Source organism: Dermacentor variabilis, chromosome 10 (genome assembly GCF_050947875.1).
Source record: "Dermacentor variabilis isolate Ectoservices chromosome 10, ASM5094787v1, whole genome shotgun sequence".
Lineage (NCBI taxonomy): Eukaryota > Metazoa > Arthropoda > Arachnida > Ixodida > Ixodidae > Dermacentor > Dermacentor variabilis.
Window position 1 is genome coordinate 94775766 of NC_134577.1, and position 24296 is coordinate 94800061.

Sequence of the window (24296 nt, forward strand, 5' to 3'; positions counted from 1 at the left end):
AAGAAACGAAATTCTCTAAAATAATTAAGATCCCCAAAGGAAAACAATAATCTCTCAATCGACATACACCGTCCGGCATTGTGCACGTCCTGCCGGGTTAAGTTCTATGAAAGGTTGGTCAATAGTTGACTGCAGCAATATTTATAAGAGCGTAGCTGGATCCCTGACTTCATGTAGGAGTTCGCACAGATTTGTCTTGTCGAGACGCGTTCCCCCTACTCAGAAACGAAATTCTAAATAATACACCGTATGGTGACAAGATACCAGTCCTAGCACTAGGCCTCAAAGAAGCGTTCGGCAACATGCCTCACGCCACAGTACTCGCGGAACTCGAGCTCGCTGGTTGTGGCGAGCACAACTATCACACAACCCCAGGTGAGGGCGTTTCTTTCCAGCCGAGGGGCGGACATCAGTATTGGCGGAAGCACATCGGCGATACTTGAAATGCCTAAACATGGAACACCGCAAGGAGCGAGAGTATCGCATCTCCTCTTTGACATGGCGATGTGTCGCCTCGCACGTGACCTGGATCGGATACCAGACCTAGGTTACACACTCTACGCGGACGAGATCGCTCTGTGGACGAGCATAGTTTCCCTAGGGGATAAAGATAAAGCATAATCGGTGGAGAAATTTGCCCGATCAAGCTGGATAAATTGCGCGCCCGACAAATCCGAGGTCACCCGGATACACGCGAAAGGCTACAAATTTGGAGGGCCAATTAACATCGTGGTTCAGGGCCAACTGGTCCGAGAGCTGTCCACGGTGCGAGTCCTGGGTTTGCGGCTTCAGAGCAACGGGAGAGCAGTACACACACTTAAAACACTGAAATCCGCAACCCAGAACCCAGCCCAAATGAAACGTCGAGTGACGTATCGAAAGGTGGGAATGCGATAAGAAGATACCCTAAGGCTCGTACAGGGCTTAGTGGTTAGCCGAATCACGTGTGGCGTACCTTACGAGATCCTGAACCGGGAGGACGAAAGCCAGACCAGCACGATAATCCGAACCACTTTCAAGGCGACTCTGGGTCTGCCTATATGTATCCTCCACGAAGCGCATGATATCTTTGGGAGTACACAATACATTTGACGAACTGAAGCAGGCCACTCTGATGGGACGGAGGCAACGCATCAGCTTCACAAAAACTGCTAGGCCAATATTGCCTCGACTCAATATCCCAGCATACCGCATTTATCTCGCTGAACATTCCATAGCTTTCCGTCCTTCAGCGAGTTCCAATATTAGAGTAGCTAACATTCCTAATAATATGCATCCTGAGTACAACAAGGTAAGGCGAAAAGCAAGCGCACAGCACAAACAAATCGATGTGCTACAATATCCATAGGTGCAACACGTAATAAACGGAAGCTGCTGCGTATGCAGAGGCGACCAGGCCGCACTACCGAAGGAGCTACGCATTGGACGTCGTGAACGTGATCTGCCAGCAGCAAATAACCGCGTTGACCACGAAGAGATCCCCACTTCGACAGGAATGTTAGCAGTGGCGATCGAACTCGATCACGAGAAGCGTTCGCAAAAGGACTCGGTTGTGGTCACGGACACCAGGGAGACATGTCGCATGTTTCTCAAGGGGCACGTGGCTGCGGCGAGCCTCGCGATGATTCCCAAGCCTTTCAACCACTATCAAGGAGAAGAAAACGAGCAGGCTAACGCGTTAGCTCGAGGGCGTACTAACCGGGTGACGGCGTCCGCTTCTAACATCAACCATTAGCACTATCCCTTTCAAAATCCAATCAATTTAAAGGCCAAAGACACTCTTGCCCATCAGTGCAGTGACCGCAGAAGATACCCGCTGCCTCACCCACAAGTCAGCATGGAAGAGGCAACCGATTGGCGCAATATAGTGCTATTCTTCCATCTAAAATTGCTAAACATAATCTATATCACTCGCTAAAAGGCCAACCACCCCGGTGGCATGCCCGCCCTAATACATGAAAACTGGGTGTACACTAAGCGCTTATATAGGCCAAATAACCATAACAGAATCGAGCAGTGGGAAGAACAGCGTCCGCGGTCCGACCTGGCTTTTGTCTGTTTTTTGTCTAGTAGTCAGTTAACTGCTGGTTAACTGCTTATCGGTACAAAAAATGGTAGTGCAATCGATTATAAACATTGAACAGCATTGGGCACGTTCAGCGCTTGTAGAACTGGCGCGTCTCTAACTTCTACATTGGACGTTGTGTTTAGCGGTTCTAGTGTATGTGTTGTTTCGGTGGTTCTTTCTTTTCTTTCTCTTGCCTTTCACTCAAATTGGCGGGTGTCTCTTCCCCGGTGTTCTTGCAAATTCTGCGACTTCCATTACCGCAGCGGCGTTTACTTAACGTGCGCCTGATCGTGGGGCACTTGGAACGCGTCCACATTTCTCAACTGTTCGTAGTATGCACCACAGCTTCCGCGAGCCCAGATGAACTCATCCCGGCTGGCTGTGCTGGCACTTATTTGCCTCGCGTGCAGAAAGCGCGATGCCAAGACCCGCTCCCGGAGTCGCAGCAGACGCGTGATTGTACGTCCGAGGAAAAAGTTTTATGGTGAATTTGGCGTATTGTGTTTTGCGCTTCATTTATTTATTATAATTTCACAGATTGCACTGAGGCTTACAGTATAGGTGCTTAAATGAGTAGTGACATGGCATCTACGCCTTATAAGAATATTATCTATTGGTACATGTAGTTGTTTATAATTTTACGGTCGCTACGTTTGGCTAGGTTAACAAAATGTCAAAAGTTACCACTAAGTGCAAGACGCGCCTGCATGTCACAGAACATTGTCTTCGCTGGTTATATGTGTTGTCTAGTTTTTCTTCGAAACTAGTCTAATCAGACTAATCTGGTCTAATCAGCGGCGACGAAGGTACAACTGAAGTTAGTTTCCGATAGTTGGAACAAAGAATAAACATAATAGGTGGTTTGCGAAGTTCATCAGCGTAAATAATGGAAGCCATTTAGCCCGACAGGTGATTGGAGTCATGGTTGGTTTATGAAAAAAAAGAAGATTGGCCACTTGTATATGGGGGAGGGAATGCTCTCCTTGGGATAAAGGTACACTGCGGCAGAAATATAATATGCTGGGGCTGTCTAGCGTGAACATTGCACACCATCTGCAAACAAATTTTGTTGAACAGTCGTACACGGGATACTTTTATTGCAGTTCCTTGAACAAAAACATCATGATCAGCCTACTGTTAGGTCTACTGCAATCTCTAAATATTCCTACCTCACGCTAGCTATTTCCAAATTACGCCTGCAAGGTTCCTAATTTCATTACCCCATTCTAATTTCTGCTGTTCACGACAGCCCTTCCTTTTTCGTGGCACCCATTCTGTCGCTCTAACGGTATACTGGTTATCTGCCCTACGCAGTACATACGCAAACATAGTAAGCTAGAAAATAAATTTAGTGACGAAAAGATTTCCAGTATAGTAACATTGTTATGGCTTAAATGAATCATTGTTTCGAACTGTTCAAACAGTTAAGGTTACTCGACCAGTGTTGCATAATGTTGAGGCATATTATGAGGCTGGATATAGGTTGTCTCGTTATATTTAAAGGAATGAAGATGCGATAAAGAAAAAAAAACATTCTCCGTTAAAATCCCGTACATCTGGTAAGCTTCGGGTTGTAACTTGTGGTATTTGCGGTTGCCAAGAAGTATTGTGAAAAGTATTGCGCAAAGGTATTTCTAGCAGGGTGTACATTCTACACCGCTGTTTCCGGCACGATATTCAAAACGTGGTAATTCACAGTGCGTAGTTATCATTGATTTGGAATTGGACAGGTCAAGGTAGGCACTGCGAACACCAGTGAGCAAAGAGGACAAGAGGATTCAATAGGCGCGAGTGTTTGCTCACAACCATACGAAGTAAGAGACAAGGAAGCAAACAAAACCATAGGGGTCAATTATTGCTGTGTTTAATTGAAATGTAGAAATGACAAGGTAACGTGTACTGTAAATCGACGAACTGACGACTTGCGGCCGAGGGGAGCTTAACCCGCGTCTTCCGTCTTGCGGTTACGTTTCTTTGTCAATTTAGCTGCTGAGCCGGGCCCGCCCCCGTACAACACTAACCCTGGTAGCGGTCAACAGGGTAGTGACGAAGATTGCAGCCGCCAAACGTCCTTTCAACGGCTCTTGTCACGTATTATGTGCGTTTACGAGGAAACAAGCCTATTATTGGGGTCAGTTTGGATAAATGCGATGTCAGCAATTTTCCTTGTATCCTGCCACTCTCGCAACTGGCACTTGCAACCGGCGTTTCCTACTGGCAGTTGCAACGCCAGTTAGAAACGCCGGTTTAGAAATGAGGCGTTGGATTTTGCCATCGAAATCGAATCAGGCGGAGCAACTTGCTTCGAAAGTGTTCGCCTTGTCGCACGGCTGATGCAACCGCACCTGTGCTTTGTAGTGAATGTATTGATAAAGCCTGAAATAGGAGCATACTCCATCAGAAATTCCGTAATGGTAGTGAAAACTGATTTCGCTCCAGCTTTACCTTGTATGTTCAGAAAATGATTTTTTTTTTACAAGTGCCGTGGATGAAAGCGTGATTCTGATTATGAAAAACAATACCTAGGCAAGAAAGCAGTACTTGCACAGAAAACAATATTCGATTCGGTGTACACGTGAACAAAATTCACTTATTAACTCACAAGACAGTTCACGTCTTAGCTACGTATAAAGCCATTTGCGAGTTGTGCTTGCTGTAAACTATGCAGTTTACACAGTGAACTTTAATTAACACTATCATAATTATATTCAACAATGTTGCGACCCCGATGATCATCCTGTATTTCGTGATCCCATCCTTCTATTTGCGGCGCGCTATTTTAACACAAAGTGTTATATGCCGGGCCTCACGGAAAATCTGTTCGGTATACATGCGTCACGCTCTGAACATCGCGCAAATCTGTGAGATGACGTTAATTTATCTACCTATTGGTTATGATAGTAGGCGCAGGCAGGTTAAAACGACTTGGTTTCTTGAAAGAATTGTGCTCCTCAAAAAGTTGTTGCAACGTAGACTTTAGCTATGATTTGTTTTATCCCAGAGTAAAATTGCAGGCATTATGCCGAGCAGCCTGTACACTTAGAAAAGTAGTAAAGATAGTAATGCTTAAAGGTGCATTTCCGGCTATATTTTGTCACTTTGTACATGCCCAATAGTTCGCCTAGTAGGTATAGAAATGTTATCAAAGGAAATCATCTCTTCACGACAGTAATTCTTGCAATATGAGACTTACGTATCGTTTATTTTATCACTGAGTAAGTACGTACACAGCTCAGTCGGCGTTCCCGCTTGGTTACACCCGTCACCGCTGGGCGGCGCCGCGTCGGCTCAACGTTTGAGGTGTCTATGGGCGAGCGCGCGATGCGCTCTCGCCACGTACTGCATGACCGGTCGCATAGGACATGCCGGCGTTCCGTTTCAGCTGAACCGCACCACAGTCGTGGAGCGTTTGCTATCGCTGCCGCCGATTCCTCCGTCGAGCGAAACTATAAATAATGAAAGACTGCAGCTTTATGGACTTCTGTTTGTGGATGTCCAACGAAACTGGCACTGGTTCTTAGAACACAACTTTCACTTCAGTGTTATGAGGACTCATGACCACTGCCTTTGAAAGAGGAGTGAACCGTTTTTTTTTTACTTCAATTTAGAACTGACTGAAACGTTTCTTGAGTTTATAAAGAAAACCTACATAGCTTACATTGGATGTTTAATTATATTACGCTGGTTGTGAGCTATGTTAAGATATTTGCTTGCTTGAACAATTTGTTCCCGATGAAACCATTATTTTGCCTCCGCTGTGCACTCTTTAGGAAACCTTTTATGTCTCTGCTGTGACATCGTGTGCAATAAAACATCGACATTTCATTAGTTTACTGGATTAATTTTTGTATCGATCAAGCCCTCCGTGGCTGCTTAGTGGCTATGGTGTTGGATTGGTGAGCACGAGGTCCTGGGATTGACTCTCCCACGGCGGTTGCATTTCGATGGGAACGAAATGCGAAAACACACGTATACTTAAATTTATGTGCAAGCTAGAGAACCCCATACGGTCGTAATTACTCCAAGGTCCCCCACTACGGCATGTCTTATAATTAGAGCGTTGTTTTGGCACGTAAAACCCTATGATTTTCTTGTATTGATCATAGAATAGTTGCAACGGTGCTCATGCAAGACGCTGTTGCAAAATGTCCTTGATTATTTCCACCGCCCTACTTTCGTCACCATGCACGCAATTATAGGAACACACGCGTTTTCTGATTCTGCCACTATCGAAACATAGCAGCCGAGACCAGGCATCGAACTTTCGGCCTCGTTGTCAATATCAGCATATGCCTGAACAGCCATTATAGGGGCTACCGTGGCTGCTGTACTCGGCAAACCTATTAAGCAAACCTATTTGGGGTGACAGGGCAGGAGTTCTGGCCACCCGGTGCCCCATGCGGCCGCGGGCTCAGCATGGAAGCGGGGCTGCAACTGGGACTAAAGAAAGGCACGCCCGTCGCCACCTCCATCATCGATGCGCATGCCGGAGGCCTTGGTGAGTAAGTTCGAGATGCTTCACTGAACGTAAACAAATTAAGGGATTGTCGAAGACGGGCTAAACAAAATCTAAACAAAATATTTGTTGCCTCATATTGGTTATTTTTTCCTATTTCCACAAGCAATGTATTTTGGGACCGTGTATTTGGCGCATTGTGTATCTGAATGTATCCGTGAAAAGATTTAAGTTCTTATATGCGTAACGTGTGCGCACGGAATTGGACTCTTGTCCTAGCTTGTACTATTGCATATGCGCAAATTGTATGGAATCTGTTGGCACCAGGAATGATGCACTGAACTTGCATTAGTTCAATTTATATTTTGGCATTGCAAAAACATGCAAGGGCTTTTTGTCCGGCACTGGCAATATGCAATTTCAAAGGCTTTTATTCCGCAGTGCCGAATGTTTTTGTGTTAGCGAACTAAACTGTGGGCGAATTAGTGTTGTTAGCTTTTGAGCGGAATTACCGTAAAATCATATGCGTACGACGAAAGATGGCGAGGGAGTGGTCGTCTCTCCATCTTTTTATGTGCGGACGTCTTTGGAAGTGCGAATTGTCCTCAACACTCAAGGGCTTATGATATCGCTAACTAGGAAAGCTAGGGGTTACACGAAGAACATGAAAGGCAAAGCTACGGACTCCACGACATGACAAGCAATCGCCAGTGCGCTAACAAGAGTAACATTTCAACAAACGGACTTAATTAAGAAGGTTTTGCTCGCGACCAACAACAGTTTTCTCGTCCTAATACATGTAAAAAGCAGGAATAGTTATGTGATAACCACTGGACCGACATAAAAGAAAAAAATGTTGCATTTGATAGAATAGTTACATTCAAGCGACCTTAAAGAACAGATCAAAACTAGGGCCATCCATTTTTTCACAAATAGTCACTAAAATTCGAGATTTGGACAAAAAATTGAAGAGCGATGGTTACAAATCTGTGACTGTGAACCGATACAGATATCGTAGTTCAGAAAAATGCATGTGTTAGAGTAATTTAAAGGGAATTAACTTGATTTATGAGTATGCACCTTACACGAATAAGTTAAAATGTTTACGATGGTTTTGCGAGAGTCCCACTTAGGAAGTAGAGTTTATTTCAGCACAGAATAAATAAGAAAATACTGTCACTTTGAATGTATTATCAGGTTCACTTTACAGAATTGTATTATTTTATTTATTTCTGAGTTACCCAGTTTAAACCTGATAATCGACCTTACAATAATTGCAAATTTCAGTACTTCTTGCCGAAAAACTTCTACCTCTTATATAAGAAAATCGATTTCGTTCAGCAACCAGACTTGCAGTTTTTCACCTAAATGCAACAATGATCATCCTATTGGGCGCAGTGGTTGCCGAGAAAAATTATTCTTCTCTTCCTACGTATTCAGACGGGAGCTCCCGAGCCAAAGCTTCCCAACAATTGTTTTTCTCAGAGAAACAACTGTTTTCGTGCTAGTTTTTATGATATAGCACGCTATCACACTAGGGGGGATTAGCCAAAGTTGGTAGAAACGAGTAAGCTATGCTCAAGCTAGAGGTATACATAAAACATCTGAAAGGGTAGATTTTTTCTACGTTTCTTTATTGGTAGTAGACAACAAAGGCAAAAAAAGTCACGTGTAAAAATGGTTCTGTTTTGATGTGCTCGGTTTCGCCAGAAAAGATGAAGTTGGCAAGGATGTAATTTTGATAGCTGAGCCACAAAAAGTCATTAATGAAGAGAAACCCTGGAGGGCTAACATGAAAAGCTTAGTTATTATTAAAGATTGGCAATAGGAAACGAAAGCAATGTCGGAGTGATTGGAAACAAGCATGAGAAAATTGACATGCAATCACGCATTTTGCAGAGGGGTAAGCGAAAGCAAAGAAAATTCAACGAATGTATAGTACGATATGAATGAAGAGAAAAGGCAGCACTGCCCGGACATTGTGATTTAGTAACATCCTTCCGCCTGTAAAAACAGTAATATTATTCTCGTTGGTCCAGGAAACGCGCTCCTGAAGTGCCTTTATTGTGGGCGTGTTGGTTGGCTGTTACAGGGTGACTTCTTTCCTTTAACAGCAACTTGCCTCTGTTTAACATTAGCTTGCGTTCTTTTTTTCATGATAGAAATACACAACTAAGATTGGTGTACCACAAGGATCTATATTAGGGCCTCTCTTGTTTTTAATATACATTAATGACCTCCCAAAGTACCTAAAGTCCTCCGACTGTGTCCTTTACGCTGACGACACTACCATCTTCTCCTCATACAAAAGTCTTGATTCATCGATGTGTAAGCTTAATCACGACGCGGCGAATACTGTAACCTGGTGCCAAGTAAACAGGCTACACATTAATACTGCCAAATCCTACTTCGTCATCTTCTCAGCTAAACAAAAACATATCTCAGTGCATCCATCGCTAACTTTTGCTTCCAGTGTACTTTATCCTACTGATAGTGTACTGTTTCTTGGCGTCATATTAGATAAACACCTATAATGTGACGAGCATGTTTTATCCTCAACAAAGAAGGCAGCATATGGAATTAGAATATTAATTAAAGTTCGCAATTTCTTTAATATGGGAAGACACTCATCTCCCTCTACTACTCTTTTATTCACACGAATATTAATTATTCCATATCATCATGGGGAAACACGTATCCCACACATTTATCTCCTCTACAGATACCCAAAATCAAGCAATTCGCATCATTACACGTAGCAGATACACATCGGAAGCATCTCCATTGCTCAGATCTAATGGAATTTTATCGTTACAGGAACCAAATAAATACTCACTTGAAATACTTGTTTATAAATCTGTTAACGGAATGCTCCCATTCCCTATAATTACTACCAGCCAGTATCCATATTCCACGCCTACCCGTTTTGCTTCTACCAACGGCTATTTACTACCAAAACCTAGAACTAATTATGGTAAATTTACTACTAATTTTTCAGCCACACTACTTTGGAACTCATTACCGTGTCATATTAAGATATTCTCTCACTTTTACGCGTTCAAATTTCAATTAATTAAGAATAACAAAACGGCACCAAAATCGCCTTTGACATGCCGATTGACAGATTAGAGTCCCCTTTATGGATATCGAGTGTTAGCAGCTGTCAGTCTTTTTGTGTAAGCCCCTCGCAAAGGCGGGAATAAGTGTTGCTCTCCGAGTAGTGTCGCGATGCATCGCTCAAAAGGTTAAGTTTTTTTTTCAATACTTGTTTAGGCAATAGTCAAATATCATTACCTCCATATTGCTCTTTCAATATGTGACCGTCGATGAGCATTTGTGAAAGAATTATGTTTGATTTATCCATGAACCAGTACCTTATCTTGTGCGTTGCCATATGGTCACGCTGGGCCTTTAGGATACCTAACTTTTTATTTTTTTATACTGCATTCTCGTCTCTTGCACGGCTGTTGGCGCGTTCCCGCAGTGGTTATTCTTTAATTTATTGTCTGAATAGGTAGATGTTGGAAGAAATAGCGAAAATACTCGAAGAGGAAGATGACGACGTGTCAGTGATTTATATCGAGCTGCCAGAGGCTAGCACCTATTCGGATGAACACTTGGCCGATGAAGACTCAGACGGGCTCATTGACAATCTAAGCGGGCGGTAGCTATGAGCCGGCGCTCAAACTGTTTTCTCTGACGGACGCCGCATTGGTGGATGCGAGTCTGACCACAACGACCCCGGCGGGCCAAGTGACGGAGCATCAGAGGTTTCTTCTGCTGCAGTTGATGTGGCCATTCCTGCGAAATTATCCACAGCTAAGTGAATGAAGGGTGATCTCCAGAAAAGCATGGGCATATTTCCCGACCCAAACTTTGCTGCTTACAGGGACTTTTCACATGTTGAGTTGTTCGAACTCTTTTTTTGACGAAGCCGTCGTGGAGCGACTAGTCGAACAAACAAGAAACGTTATTTTGAATATGCGTGATCCGGAGGTTACCAAAGAAGAATGAATTGTTTTTTCCGGCTATAACCGCTTGCCAGATAAAAAGTGCTATTGGGACAGCGGCACGGATATGCGCAACACGATGGCCTAGAATGCTATGCGAAGAAATCGCTTCGTACAGATAATGCGATTCCTGCACTGAGCGAAATGCAAGCCTAACACTTAGTGACAAGTTGGCAAATTTGCGTCCATTGATGGCACTATTGAAAACAAGGTTTCTGGAGCGCTTTCAACCTGTGCGTCACCTGAGCTATGACGAAAGTATGATTGAGTATTATGGTCGTCATGTCTGTAAACAGTTCATACGCGGAAAGCCTATCCGCTTTAGGTATAAAGTATGGTGGCTAAATACCAAGAACGGATACCTTGTAAACGTCAAAGTGTATCAAGGCAAGCAGGGGATTACGGAACACCTGATAAATATGAAAAGGACTTGGGAAAAGCAGCGGCGCCACTTTTTCAAATGGTGGATGAACTCGCAGCAGAGACGCACGACCTTCCTTTCTTTTTCTATTTTGATAATTTAGTCAAAAGCATGCAGCTACTCGGGCATCTCAAGGCACAGGGCTACGAAGGCACGGGCACAGCGAAGCAGAACCGTGTTCCCAAAGAATGCCCTATCGCTGGACCAGAATTCGACAAGCGCCAACCCCGCGGGCACGAAGAGCCCGTGCTGAGCGAAAATGGGATAATTGTTGTCCGCTGGATGGACAATTCTGTAGTAACGATCGATTCACGGCGTAGAGCCAATGTCATCTGCAGACAGGTACTCTCGTGTTCAGAAGAAGCGAATCAAGGTGGCCCGTCCAAACACTGTTGCTCAGTACAAGATTTATGGGAGGTACGGACCAGATGGATGCAAATGTAGGCGCCTACAGGTTTCCAATCCGTGGCAAAAAGTGGTGGTGGCCGATTTTCATTTGACTTTGTGATGTATCTATTAGCAACATTTGGGCGCTAATTCGTAGCACAGGGTTCAACGTCACGCAGGTGGAATACCGCAGGCAAATTGCACAAAGCTACCTGATGCGATGGGACATTAAGCCTAGAGGACCTGGTCAACGCACAATCCCAAAGACTGGTGGTGTCCTGACTGGTACAGGGTATGACCAAGTGGCCCACTTTGTTGCACTAATACCTAACGGCAAGAGGTGGAGGTGTGCATGAGATAATTGCAACAACGCGGTGCACCCGAAACGCACAAATTATGATGTCGGCATATGTATTCCAAGATTTAAACCATATCACACTACACAAGTGCTCGACTATTCGCTATGTATGTTTTTTGTGACGTTTCATGGCTTGAAATGAATGTTTTTCACTTCGCGTATTTTGCTGTAGCGTAAGGGTCCAGTGTGACCACATGGTCACGGGCTATACTTCAAAAACTTATTAGAAAAGAGTAATATTTTTTTTGCATGTGAGTTATTAGTATAAAGGTAAGTTAATATATTAGATTTATTTTAAGATAGCAAGAAAAAAAAAGAAACCGGTCCCTGATGGGTTAAGATGGTGTCTTTTGTGTTTGCATATAGCTGCGTTGTATTTATATATCCTACTCATTTGTAATGGGAGGTCCCCTGTACAGCCTGTTGACTAAGGGACCTCTCTCTGTATGTATGTATAATCCCCATTTGTAACCTTATTATTATGCAAATAAATGACAAAGATGAGAAAAAGTGACAAATGACTTATATTGGGCTACTCTGGTCACACCATTCTGTGGAGAGAGAGAGAGAGTGTGTGTGTGCTGTCATAAAAGAGCCTGCTGCAGTGTACTACTCTACTTTTAATTGAAGCGTTGTTGTTCTTCAGCGATATCTACGTCTCGCAGATAATTTATTTGTGTGGTGTTTACACTATATCCAAAGCTCAATTTTTTCAGTGGATTTAATAGAAAGTCTCTAAGCAACGGCCTGACTTTTGACTCGGCACGTTTTATCGACGAAAGTCTATAAAATATGCGTGAAAGACACGTCTGGAGCTGTAGAAAGTGCATCGTACTTGTCGAAACAAACTTGTCAGCAGGTTTTGTCTGTAAACAGTATCACCTTATGAAGGTAAAGAGACGTCCTGATGAGGCATATCGATCGACAACCAGTCTATAAGTAATTTGCAATAGCAGGGCAGCACGACCAATCAAAATGTAAACATTCCTGAAGTTCCAATCTAAAATCTTGTTATACTACAGCTGTCAAATTCTCGCCTTGCATTCTGCACTCGTCCGCAGGATTGCTTGGCTGTGAGGCTGAAGGCGAATTCTGCAAGTCATTCTCTCGTCGCCTGGCCGTAATCGCCGGGACATCCACCTGTCACATGCTGGTGAGTGACCGAGACGGGCATGTCTTAGGCAGGTGCGCTGCTACCTGCCTATTTGTGATTTTAGCACAGCTACCGTGTCGGTTAGCCATGTAGCAAATAATGGCACTTGCCAGCTTTCGTTTTTCCACAGCAATAAAGCCGAATATTAGTCGTAATTTATAAGCTTGGTTTTTATATCCGGTTTCATTCCGGGCTGAGATTGCGGACTCTGGAGTCATTTTCACAGCTTGATATGAGCTACGCCTAATTATCTCGATGCCGCTAATACGGCGTTTAGCAGAATGGTCCGAGTGGTGCCACCGCCGGAGAAACTGTGGTGGACCACCTATCATGATTACCGCAGGGCATCACTGACAGAAGAACCGCGAGGAGTGAAGTAGCCGATGCATATTATTTGCCTGAGCCTCTCCACAGCAACAAAATACCAGAACGGAGCAGCACAAAAAACAACAGTATAGTGGCTGTGACTGTCTGTGTCATGTCAAATGTGCTACAGGGAGAAATGCTCCACTGTCTTGGAAGAAAAAGTTAACATTAATTTGTTAGCTACCATAAAAACGTGCGGGTAGGGATTTCGGGATAGTTTTGACTATGTCCGATTTTTGAAAGGGCACCCAAGATAAAGAACACGGTGGCCCCCATTGATATGGGACCACCGAGGTCGGCACTCTATCCCATGACCTAGTTCCCAGCAGCAGGACGGTGTCGCCGGTGTAACACCGCTGCGCTTGACAAAAGACGCCTGGAAAGTGGCTCCATCCCCACACGCGTGCCGGAAATTCAAAGGCACTCTGAGCCTTGGCAACCGCGTTAACTGACTCAGAGTAAATACGAGGGCTACAGAATCCTAAGATTAAAGTGTGGAACAAATTAGAAAAAAATATCAATCTTCTCATTGAAAATTAAGCTTCAACTGCGTCCATCATTCGTCTTGTTCCACGTATGTGTGCGCTTCTCATCGCTTTTGCAGTTAAAGTTCATCTGTAAGGCAGTGGAGTTTTGCGCGCCTATTTAGTTTGTAGGCTGTTTAGGCATGCTCGCGAAACGTGTGTGTGCAGGCGAACGAGAACTGCATCTTTACTCCAGGCGTGTGGGGCCCCTACTTCTCGGCTATGGTTCCGGGCATGTGGCTGAGCGAAGCGGGGCAAAGCGCTGCCGGTGCATTGGTGAGTATCACGTGTTCTCCACGTACGTTTTTGCATTCGTCTTGCTTGGGTGACCACTAACGCACGCGAATGAATGACAGTAGCAATCGGATAAGTTCATTACTAGTAATTAGATTCTGTCGCAACATCTCTAAATTTAGTTATAACGGCGTTGCAAAGGTTGGGTTAAAGTAAACACATTGTTGCAAGCAATTATCCGCAGCTTTGGCTCACTAGCCCTCGATTTGAGTAGTGGGTGAGAAATACTATCATTGCCTGAACACTAATAAGTTACAGGCCACCTTTCTTGGTTTTCTTGAATGCACTGCCGCGAATGGCATCTGCTTAGCAAAGTATTGCGATTTCGTTAGTATTTAAAAGCGTGTTAAACAAAGGGAGGCGGTTTCCAATTCGCTAGACCATTTCGTGTAAAAGTGCGATATGGGTGCTAGTATAACTCATATATTTAGCATAATTGAGAAAAGGAATGAATCTAAGCAAAGCATATGGCAAATTAGGTGCCCATTTCAAGTGAACGGGTGAAATAAAGGGAAATGAAAGGCGATGAAAATGTTACCGCAGCTTGGAGCCATCAGAGGTTACGTCAACTGAATTTCGCCAAGCCTTCGCCTGGTCTCCGCAAAGCGAGACGAAAACAAAAGCCCGTGTACTGAGTGCCATTTATTTTTACTGCTACAACAACGAAATGATTGCTCGCGTTATGATGTTATGATGGATGTCTCGACGCGACACGCAAACTAAGGTAATATAAGGTCAGCGTTAACACTTTGGTTTACCCGAATCAAGGCTCCGACGTTCTAGGGTGAGCGCGACCTCCCGAGAAGCTCATAAAGCATTCGGTGGTCATTTAGTTATATTTTTGCAAAGTTTATGTTTGGAGATGATCAAACTTTTCAATGAACATTCGTCAACCTAAAATAGCATAACGTACAATTTTATTGCCGTTTGCACGTGATTTTGTCACTTGCAAATGGCCGCGAGCGGAAACGCGAAAGTAAAGACACGAAGATGATACAGTGCCGAACACCGGCTCTGACGTTTTCTATTGCATGCTTTCGCTGCAGGTGGACCACGTGATTTCGACGCACCCGGCATACGCGCAGATACAAGCGAAAACGAAGTCAGGCCGGTGAGTGATTCTAATCACTGTGAGAGCGCCGGTGTTTTTAATTCACTTCGTAAAAAGAAGATAGTGTAGTTATTGTATGCCCAGTTCTTGGTCAGATTTTGCTATGAGATTGCATTTTATGATCAGAATTGTTAGATATAACTATTGGCACTGTATTTTTCCACAAGAAAAATGAGAGCATGTAGTCGTCTGCGCCCCTGTTTCAGGTTGCATCGCACCCGAGCGACATAATGGCAACCGGTCTGGTAGGTCACGCTTTACCCCGCTACAGGCGCTGAAAACGACGAATAAAAACGTCATAGCCACCATCTTTGGCATGTCACTCACTGCTAGGAGCAAAGGCGGAGGCAACTTGCAATTTTTCATTGATAATCTATGCAAGTTACAATGCCAAGTACTTTACTGAACGATCCCGATCAGAAAATGCAATCTTAATGCCAATTAGGGGAAAGAACAAAGCAGCAATAATCGAAACATGATTTTTTCATAGCGCGAAGAACACTGGTGCCCTGCGTCCTTTGCGCCAAGCATAACTCTACAGAATCAGTGGTCCCTGATCGAATTGCTTATCGATTTGAAGTCTACAAAATAGGTACTTCTAGGCTATTGAATGACAAATAATGCGAAGGAGATGGCTTCGGGTTCCTGTCGAACAGGAGGTCGTTGATGAGTCACAAATGCGAGTTTTTGCTTGTATCGTAATAAGTTTTACAACTCCGCACAACTTCGGATTCACATTCAAAAGCCTTTTAATGATCAGCATAAAAAGCTCTTGTGGAACGTCTCGTAATAGTTGTGTGACTGTGAAAGCAAATCTATTGGAGTAAAATTTACAGGAGTAGTCAGTTGGTAGCTGGCTGGGTAAGAGGCATGTTGTCGCGCACTGCAGATCTTATGCCACCAGTTCTCTAGTTATTGAAAAAGCATAGAGAATTGATTTCAGTATTTGTTCCTTCACAGTGAGGCTTTGAGGGTGCTATAAAAACCTGAACGGATGCCATAGCGAAATATAAATGGCGATGGAAAAAGCAGCGAAAGTGGACGCCAAACTGTTGCGTTTTCTCTTCTATATTTATGCATTTTCTTTTCACGCTTTCCGTCAATAGCTACGACTAGAGTTACGTGTTCGACTACAATTCCAATCATTTATGCATAATAAAGATGTCACGTTGCCTTGATAGGTGTTGCCATTGATATTTCTACGTCGCTCTACGATATACTAGCTTCCTGGTTAGCTCAGATGGTAGAGCTATTGCCACGAACAGGCTTTCGTCCCGGTGGCGGTCCCCGGACCAAAACAAATTTTATTTCGTGTGCTAAACTATTGATCCAAGAAATCTGCTTGGGGGCTCCCTTGTAGCTTCGTCGTACACGTCAAGTGGATGAACGAGAAGAAAGGGGGTTAACCGAGGGGCCCAATTTTTATTAGTCATATCATGAGAAGCCAACAAACACTGACACCAATGACAACATAGGGTAAATTACTTGTGCTTAGTAAATGAAATAAAGAAATGATAAATTAATGGTAAATAAAGTGGATGAAAAAACAATTTGCCGGAGGTGGGAACCGAACCCACAACCTTCGCATTTCACGTGCGATGCTCTACCAAGGAAGACTGGTAGAGCATCCCACGTGAAATGCGATGGTTGTGGCTTCAGTTCCCCCTGCGGAAGCTTGTTTTTTCATCCACTTTAATTTCCATTACCTTATCATTTCATTATTTCATTTATTAAGCACGAGTAATTTGCATGTTGTCCTTGGTGTCAGTGTTTGTTAGCTCCTCATAATAGGACGTCAAGTGGATGACACTTTTCTCTTTCATGAACACTCCGATTCGTGTCGCCGACAGCAGGTTGCCTCTTACAGCACAGTACAGCATCCAAGACACTGTGCGAAGCATCAGCGCGCCCCCGCCCCTTTTAAGCTTCTTATTTTGTTATGACTAGGCTTGAAAAGGGCTTCATTTAATAGTGTAGCTCTTGGGCGCTCGTTCCTTCGGCGAGCGTCGGCGTCCTACCTCGTAACCGAGGGAACGAGCACAGATAAAGGTGAGACCGAACATGCAGCGCAGCGACACATGAAAAAAGCGGCCATAGTGAAGAGAGCGCAAGGAAGAGAGCGGAGGTGGGGGGTATGGTGAAATCGCGAGAAGAAAAGCGTAGTGCCGCGCGCGAGGGGCTTTGCAGCTACTGTGGCTACGAGATTGCGCCAGGGTAGCGCGCGTTGTCTGTATGGACACTATCGCTGCATGAGCGGGGATTGTCTGCGGCTGCTCCTGTCAAATCGTGCCCGCGCCGCTTAACCCACGTGCTGCCTCTCGTGATCTCCCGATTACTGAGGCAGTCGGGCCACACTCGGCTGCATTCGCAACTTGCCGCACGAGACACAATGTCCGCGCCAGCCAATTTATCGCGAAATGAAAACATGTATAGAGCTGCGCTGAAATTTCGCAATACGGAGTGTCTTAATCGTCAGAGGATTTTTTCGCTTCTCAGGAGGCCAGAGGACACACTCAACGCTTTGCTGCGGACTATGTGCGAGCAACGCGGCCTCGATTCCCCGTCGCAGTTGGTGGCTGACTTGCACGTGTGGCCCGACTTTCACGGGAACCGGTCTCCGGTCGCAGATCCCAACATACGGGGAATGGTGCGCACGTTATCCTTTCTTCCTTGAGAACTGCATACCCCTGCACTTTTTGCAGATAGCAGCTGCTAACATTTCGTTGCCTAATATTTCTCTGCGTTTCCTTTGGAGAGAAACTTGGAAGCACTTTGTTGAGCACACATAAAATGTCTTACTGTACAATTTAAGACCTTGACTGAGGAAGAATCTGTAACAAAAGGAAAGGTTACACATTAAGCCATGGAGGTCAAGTAGAACTAGTGATTGCCTACCCTGCTCGGTGAGAAAGGTGAAGGAAAGAGGAAGCGCTGCACAAACGAAGTCAGCCACGTACATCGTCTAGCGATAGCACGACAGCATCGTGAACCTTATGCGCTTCAGCAACACAGGTATTGCGTTCAATGCACCGACTCTTTGGGAGCACTGACCCGAGGCTTTTTGCCAGACCCAATTGTCGCCCCTTTCGAGGTTTGCGCAAATCACTTGCTTCTGTCATCTCAGCGAGGTCAAACACAGATAATGAGTGCAAGCGTCTCGCCAGAGTTGCATGTGTACCATGTAGGACTGTAAGTCATCTTAGTGAGAAATGCATACGAGTTCAGAAACGCGACGCCGAGTCACAAATGGCACAAGAGGGTTTATTCACGTCATGGTAATGAGGTGGTAAACACAATTGTAAGTCAGGATGCCTACAAATAAACAGGATATTGGGACCTAGAAATCCGTATGAAGTGCAAAATTTTTCTCAGCGTGGCTGTTACATTCGCGGCCAAGTTCGGGTTGACCACGCGTACCAAATTGATAGCGTGCGCTTCGAGTGCTAATAATTTGGCATCGGCAGCCGCCTCATCGCTGTCACGAAATGTCATTTGCTCAGACACAAGGCCTGCCGCTAGCAGGAAATTAGGCATACAGAGCATGTTTAGCCGCTGTTATAGGTATCCAGGGTGCGTTTAGTTATTTCGTTGTACGTTTCCGAAAACCATCCTCACAAGAATTACTATTGAGATATTGTTGCCATATTGTTGATTAATTGTTGACTCAATAGCCTTTCAACATTACCTCAAATTATTCAAAGCACACAACAATAATTTAACAATAAAGTTGTGTTGTTGTTCACAACAAAAGTACTTGAGTAAATGCTGTTGCCACATAGTTGAATATTATTGAGCATTATTGAGCCATTGTTAAGTAGTTCAGAACAGTAAAGTCGTTGACTAAATTTAGGTGACATTGTTGAGTGATAATGAGCATTATTAAGCCATTGTTGAGTGTTCACAACAACAAAGTCGTTGACTAAATGCTCTTGACCTATTGTTGAACATTGACTCTTATTGAGTACTGTTGATTTTCGAAATATGTGTAAATCACAAGCACATGCGTATGTGTGCGTCTGTTGCACATATATAGCTTTATTGATTACTTAGTCACCATTGGATATTTATTTATTTATTTATTTATTTAAAATACCTTACAGGCCCTATGCGGGCATTGTGTAAGGGGGGTACAAAATCAAGGGGGAAAAGAAAGAGTAAACAGCCTTCTAAAGTGTAATACAAAAGATACGCCTCAATGCAGGGCTCATTACTACCAAAACATGTAAAAGGAACAACTGAAGTAATGAAAGGCCACAAAGGTACGCTTAAGGAAATAACACGAATAAAACTCAACGTAAGGTACTAATACTATAAAGTAAAATACACGAAAAATGAACATATCAGGGAGTACAATTCTTGAAGGGATATTTAGGGAAATAGACGCAAAAAAGCTATAATATATACAAGGCATACAAGTGAACACGTGGCGCAGCATAAAATAGCAATTCATAGGAGCGAGATAGCAATGCATCAATAAAAAAAATCACAAGAAGTTCGAAGCACATTGCCAAGCGTAAGAAACAAGATAAAGTGATTTGTAAGTGCTATTATGAAAAATGCTTGTGTAGGAGATGACGAAATTTTTCTTGATCTGACTCGGAAGCAATGTGATCAGGCAGATTGTTCCACAAGCGAGTGGCCGTAGGGAGCGCGGAAAAGTTAAAAGCATGTGTCGTACCGTACATGCGCGCAAAACTAAACTGGTTATTTAATCGGCGAGACGTGTTCGAGGCGATCTGGATATGTAGTGTGGATTGTGTGGCATTGTAAACATATTTGTGAAACAGGGATAACAGAGCGATATTACGGCGAAGAACTAAAGGCTGTATGGAACGATCGAGTTTCATTTGCGTTACGCTGGAGTGATGGCTATAATTACGTGTAATGAAACGGGCAGCTCGGTTTTGGACTGATTCAAGCATGTCGATTAAGTATGTAGGATGCGGGGACCAAATGGATGATGCATACTCGAGCTGTGGACGAACAAATGTCTGATAAGCCAATTTGCGAATGTTGGAAGGTGAATTACCCAGATTACGACGTAGGTCACCTAAAGTCCTTGAAGCTTTTGCGCAAACGGCTGCAATGTGGTCTGTCCAGGAGAGGTTTTCGGTTAGGTGAACACCCAAATATTTATACGATACTGTATGTAACAATTGTTTATTATTGACGTTGTATAAAAAATGAGTTGTCACGCTTATGACTAAAAGAAATTACCTGACATTTTGATACATTTAAAGCCATTAACCAGGTGTTACACCAAATATGAATTTGGCTAAGGTCATTTTGAAGGGCCAGGTGGTCGTCAGTACTGTTAATTGATCTGTAAATAATGCAGTCGTCAGCGAAAATACGTAAGTGAGAAGAAACATTAAGTGGCAAATCATTTATGTAAATTAGGAAGAGTAAAGGGCCCAAAACGCTGCCCTGAGGCACACCAGAAGTAACGTAAGTAGGAGACGAAGCGATATTGTTAACTACTGTGAACTGTTGACGATTCGAAAGAAAATTACGAAGCCATGTTAGAGTGAAGGAGTGAATTCGAAGTGCAGTTAATTTTGCAATAAGGCGACAATGAGCTACACGATCAAATGCTTTGGAAAAGTCAAGAAAAATGCAATCGGTCTGGTGGTTATTGTTTATGTTAAGGTGCAGGTCAGTCGTGAATTCGAGTAACTGTGTCTCACATGATAATCCTTTCCTGAAACCATGTTGATGGCGAAAAAAGAAATTATTGGACTCTAGGTGATTAAAAATATGAGAAGCAATTATATGCTCGAGCATCTTGCAGCAAATGCAGGTCAATGAAATTGGACGGTAATTTTCCGGGGAGTTTTTATTCCCAGTTTTAAATATGGGTGTAATTTTGGCCATTTTCCAGTCATTGGGCAGCTGTCCCGATGACAAAGACTGCTTGAGTATATGGTACAGAATGTTACTGGATATAGAAATGGTATTTTTTAATATCTTGGAACTAATATTATCAATACCAGATGAAGTAGATAACTTCAAATTATTAATAAGACATGCAACTCCCTCCACCGAGATTTCAATACCTTCCATGAATGGCCAGTCATAATCAGCAACATCAGGTACAATGGTATGATCCTCGCGGCTGAAAATCGATGAAAAAAACGTATTAAACGCAGAGGGGCATTCATTGTCAGAGAGAGGAGTATTTGTATCGCTATGTAAGGCTATCCGGTTTGAGTCACGGTCAGGTGATATAACTCGCCAAAACTTTTTCGGATTCGAATGTAAGAGAGAAGGTAAATCTGTGGAGAAATATTTATCTTTAGCTGCAGCTAAGACGGAACAGTACGTTTTTAAGCAAATCCTGTAACTTTCCCACGAAGGAGCATTATTGACACGTTTAGCGGTATTGTACAGACGTTTCTTTTTATTCCTGAGCTTACGTAGGGCCTTAGTAAACCAAGGATTTGTTTTGTCATTTGTTATCGAGATCAACGGGATATATTTGTTAATTAGAGCAGACATTTTATTCTTGAAACATACCCAGTTATCTTCCACCGAGCGACTATAAAAAGAAGGAAGTAGCGTGCGGTTGAAAAATACTTCAAGTTCATCGTTTATTTTAGAGTAGTTTGCTTTGTTATAATCACGTATTGTTTTCTTTGAGATCCCTGAAAAGGGTAGTGGAACACTGATTGTTACCTGAAGTAGATCGTGATCACTAAAGCCGTTTAGATGAATTACGGATTCAATCGCTTCAGGAGTGTTGGTGAGTATAAGGACTAGAATGTTAGTACCACGGGTAGGTTTGTTAATGACCTGGAATAGGTTAAGATCTAAAGTTAAGTTAAGAAAATCCACTGATGTTCGACAGGATGATGATAGATTACTCCAATTTATGAGCGGAAAGTTAAAATCACCGAATAAGTAAACAGAATGCGCTGGACAGAGCTGGAGGGCCGTGTTTATGCTATTGCGTAGTTCTGTAACGAAATAAGTGCTGTAGTCAGGTGGACGGTAACAGGCACCTACCAGTAGTTTGGTCGTATTTATGATTACTTCAACCCACACAATTTCAAGAGATGAGTTCGAGTCGATAATAAGAGAAGATAATGATTTTTTAACACCGAGCAGAACGCCACCGCCTCTCTTGCTAGTTCGATCTTTGCGGTAAATATTATAAGAATGGTTATCAGGAAGAATTTCGTCGTCTGTAATGTCAGGATTTAGCCAAGTTTCGGTAAGAACAAGAATATTAGATTCGTTATCGTCAAGCAGGGAGCAAACTAATTCGCGCTTGGGCATGATGCTTCGTATGTTTGCGTAAAATAGTGTCAACAAAAAACCCAGTGATAGGTAGCTTTGACTGTGGAAGAGCCCGTGGGCAAGTGCTTATGTCTAGCTATCTTTGCGACATGACAGCGGTATCAGTGACTTTGTCGTACGTGTAAGTCTGGTTATTTATAAGCAGCCGATCTACTGACAGCTTAAAAGACACATTTTGAGGTTTCGCGAAGTCAAGCAGCTTCCTTCTAACTTGTCGCGTAGCTCGCGAGAAATCTTCAGCGATTGAATATTCTAAGCCTTTTAATTTGTATGCAGATGACTAGATGCGTTGCTTGTCTTTAAAAAATATTAGTTTAGCTATTATAGGTCTGTTCTTTCCTTCTTGGTATTTCCCAAGCCTATGTACGCGTTCAAATTGCGAACTGATTGTTGTAATTTGCAGTTTTTCAGAGCACAGTTTTATGACTTTCTTTTCAGGGGTAGCCCTGTCTTCTTTAGGGTCATCTTTTATCCCGAAAAACAGTAAATTACTTCGTCCGAGCCTGTTTTCTGCGTCCTCACATCTTGAAGTTATCCTTTGCAGCTGATCTGAGACATCACGTAAAGTCTTACTCCCTTTTTCCTTCACGCCTGAGTCTGCAACGCTTTCTGAGGAAGTGGCTAACTCAAGCGCCGCAACCCTGGCTGTTAGAATGACGAGTTCATTATCAGTGGAAGCTTGTTTGTCCTTTGCGCTTTTTAATTCCGCCAAAAGCGCCTCTTGTGCGGCCTCTAGTTTCTGTATCGCCTCAAGAGCGGAGGCAAACGCATCTGCCTCAGCTTTTGACATTGGACCTGGGTTTGACTCAACGTCGCCAGAAAGCAAGAGGAGCAACTCAAACATTGCAGAGTAGAGCGAACACAGAAGTAAATTAGAACGCTTTAAAACATCAATCCACTCAACTGGGCACGACACCGCGATCAAACAGCAGTTGTTACTCCTAATGCATGAAGCACACCGCACGTAACTAACCTGCAATAGCAGTAGCTCAGTACGCTGCATACTCGATGCGGTGCCGTGCCCGAAGTGGACGCTTGCTGGCTGGTTTTTAAATCCTCTTCCGGTGGTGTCCGTTGTAGTACCCAATCGCCGTTGCCAGATGTGCGCGAAGGTCTTGTCTGGATTCGGCGCTGCGATTACCTAGGCAAGCCGAGGTGGTGTCGCGTCATCGGTGCGCAGTCTGCACGTGCCGGGAAGTGCTGAGCAAACGGCCCAAGTGACGGTCACCTGCAATAGCAGTAGCTCAGTACGCTGCATACTCGATGCGGTGCCGTGCCAGGGTGTTTCACGTTACTTAAAGCATAGACGCATCTACCGAGTGGGCAGCGGGACACTGTCCCCCTGACCACTTTCTGAGAATGTGGGAGAGGTTATGCCCCATCACTTTACTGGTTGGGCACACACACACACACACACACACACGCACACACACGCACACGCGCACGCGCGCGCACGCGCACGCACGCACGCACGCGCACGCACGCACGCACGCGCACACGCGCACACGCGCACAAGCACACAAGCACACACGCACACACACGCACACACACGCACACACGCACACACGCGCACACGCGCACACACACGCGCACACGCGCACACGCGCGCACACGCGCGCACACGCGCGCACACGCGCGCACACGCGCGCACACGCGCGCACACACGCGCGCACACACGCGCACACACGCGCGCACACGCGCGCGCACACGCGCGCGCACACACACGCGCGCGCGCACACACGCGCACACGCACACACGCATACATACATACATACATACATACATACATACATACATACATACATACATACATACATACACACGCACATACATACATACACACGCACAT

The 24296-nt window shown here is 44.1% G+C and overlaps 1 protein-coding gene across 2 annotated transcripts in view; it reads left to right on the top strand.

Annotated features, from left to right (window-relative positions):
* LOC142560830 (FGGY carbohydrate kinase domain-containing protein) overlaps window positions 1-24296 on the top strand; it is a 62285-nt gene that overhangs the window by 16273 nt on the left and 21716 nt on the right. For both annotated transcript variants that reach the window (XM_075673208.1, XM_075673207.1), the window contains 5 exons: window positions 6438-6566; window positions 12762-12853; window positions 13912-14019; window positions 15084-15148; window positions 17645-17795. In XM_075673208.1, the coding sequence (XP_075529323.1) occupies window positions 6438-6566; window positions 12762-12853; window positions 13912-14019; window positions 15084-15148; window positions 17645-17795 (545 nt within the window). The remainder of the gene's footprint in view (window positions 1-6437; window positions 6567-12761; window positions 12854-13911; window positions 14020-15083; window positions 15149-17644; window positions 17796-24296) is intronic.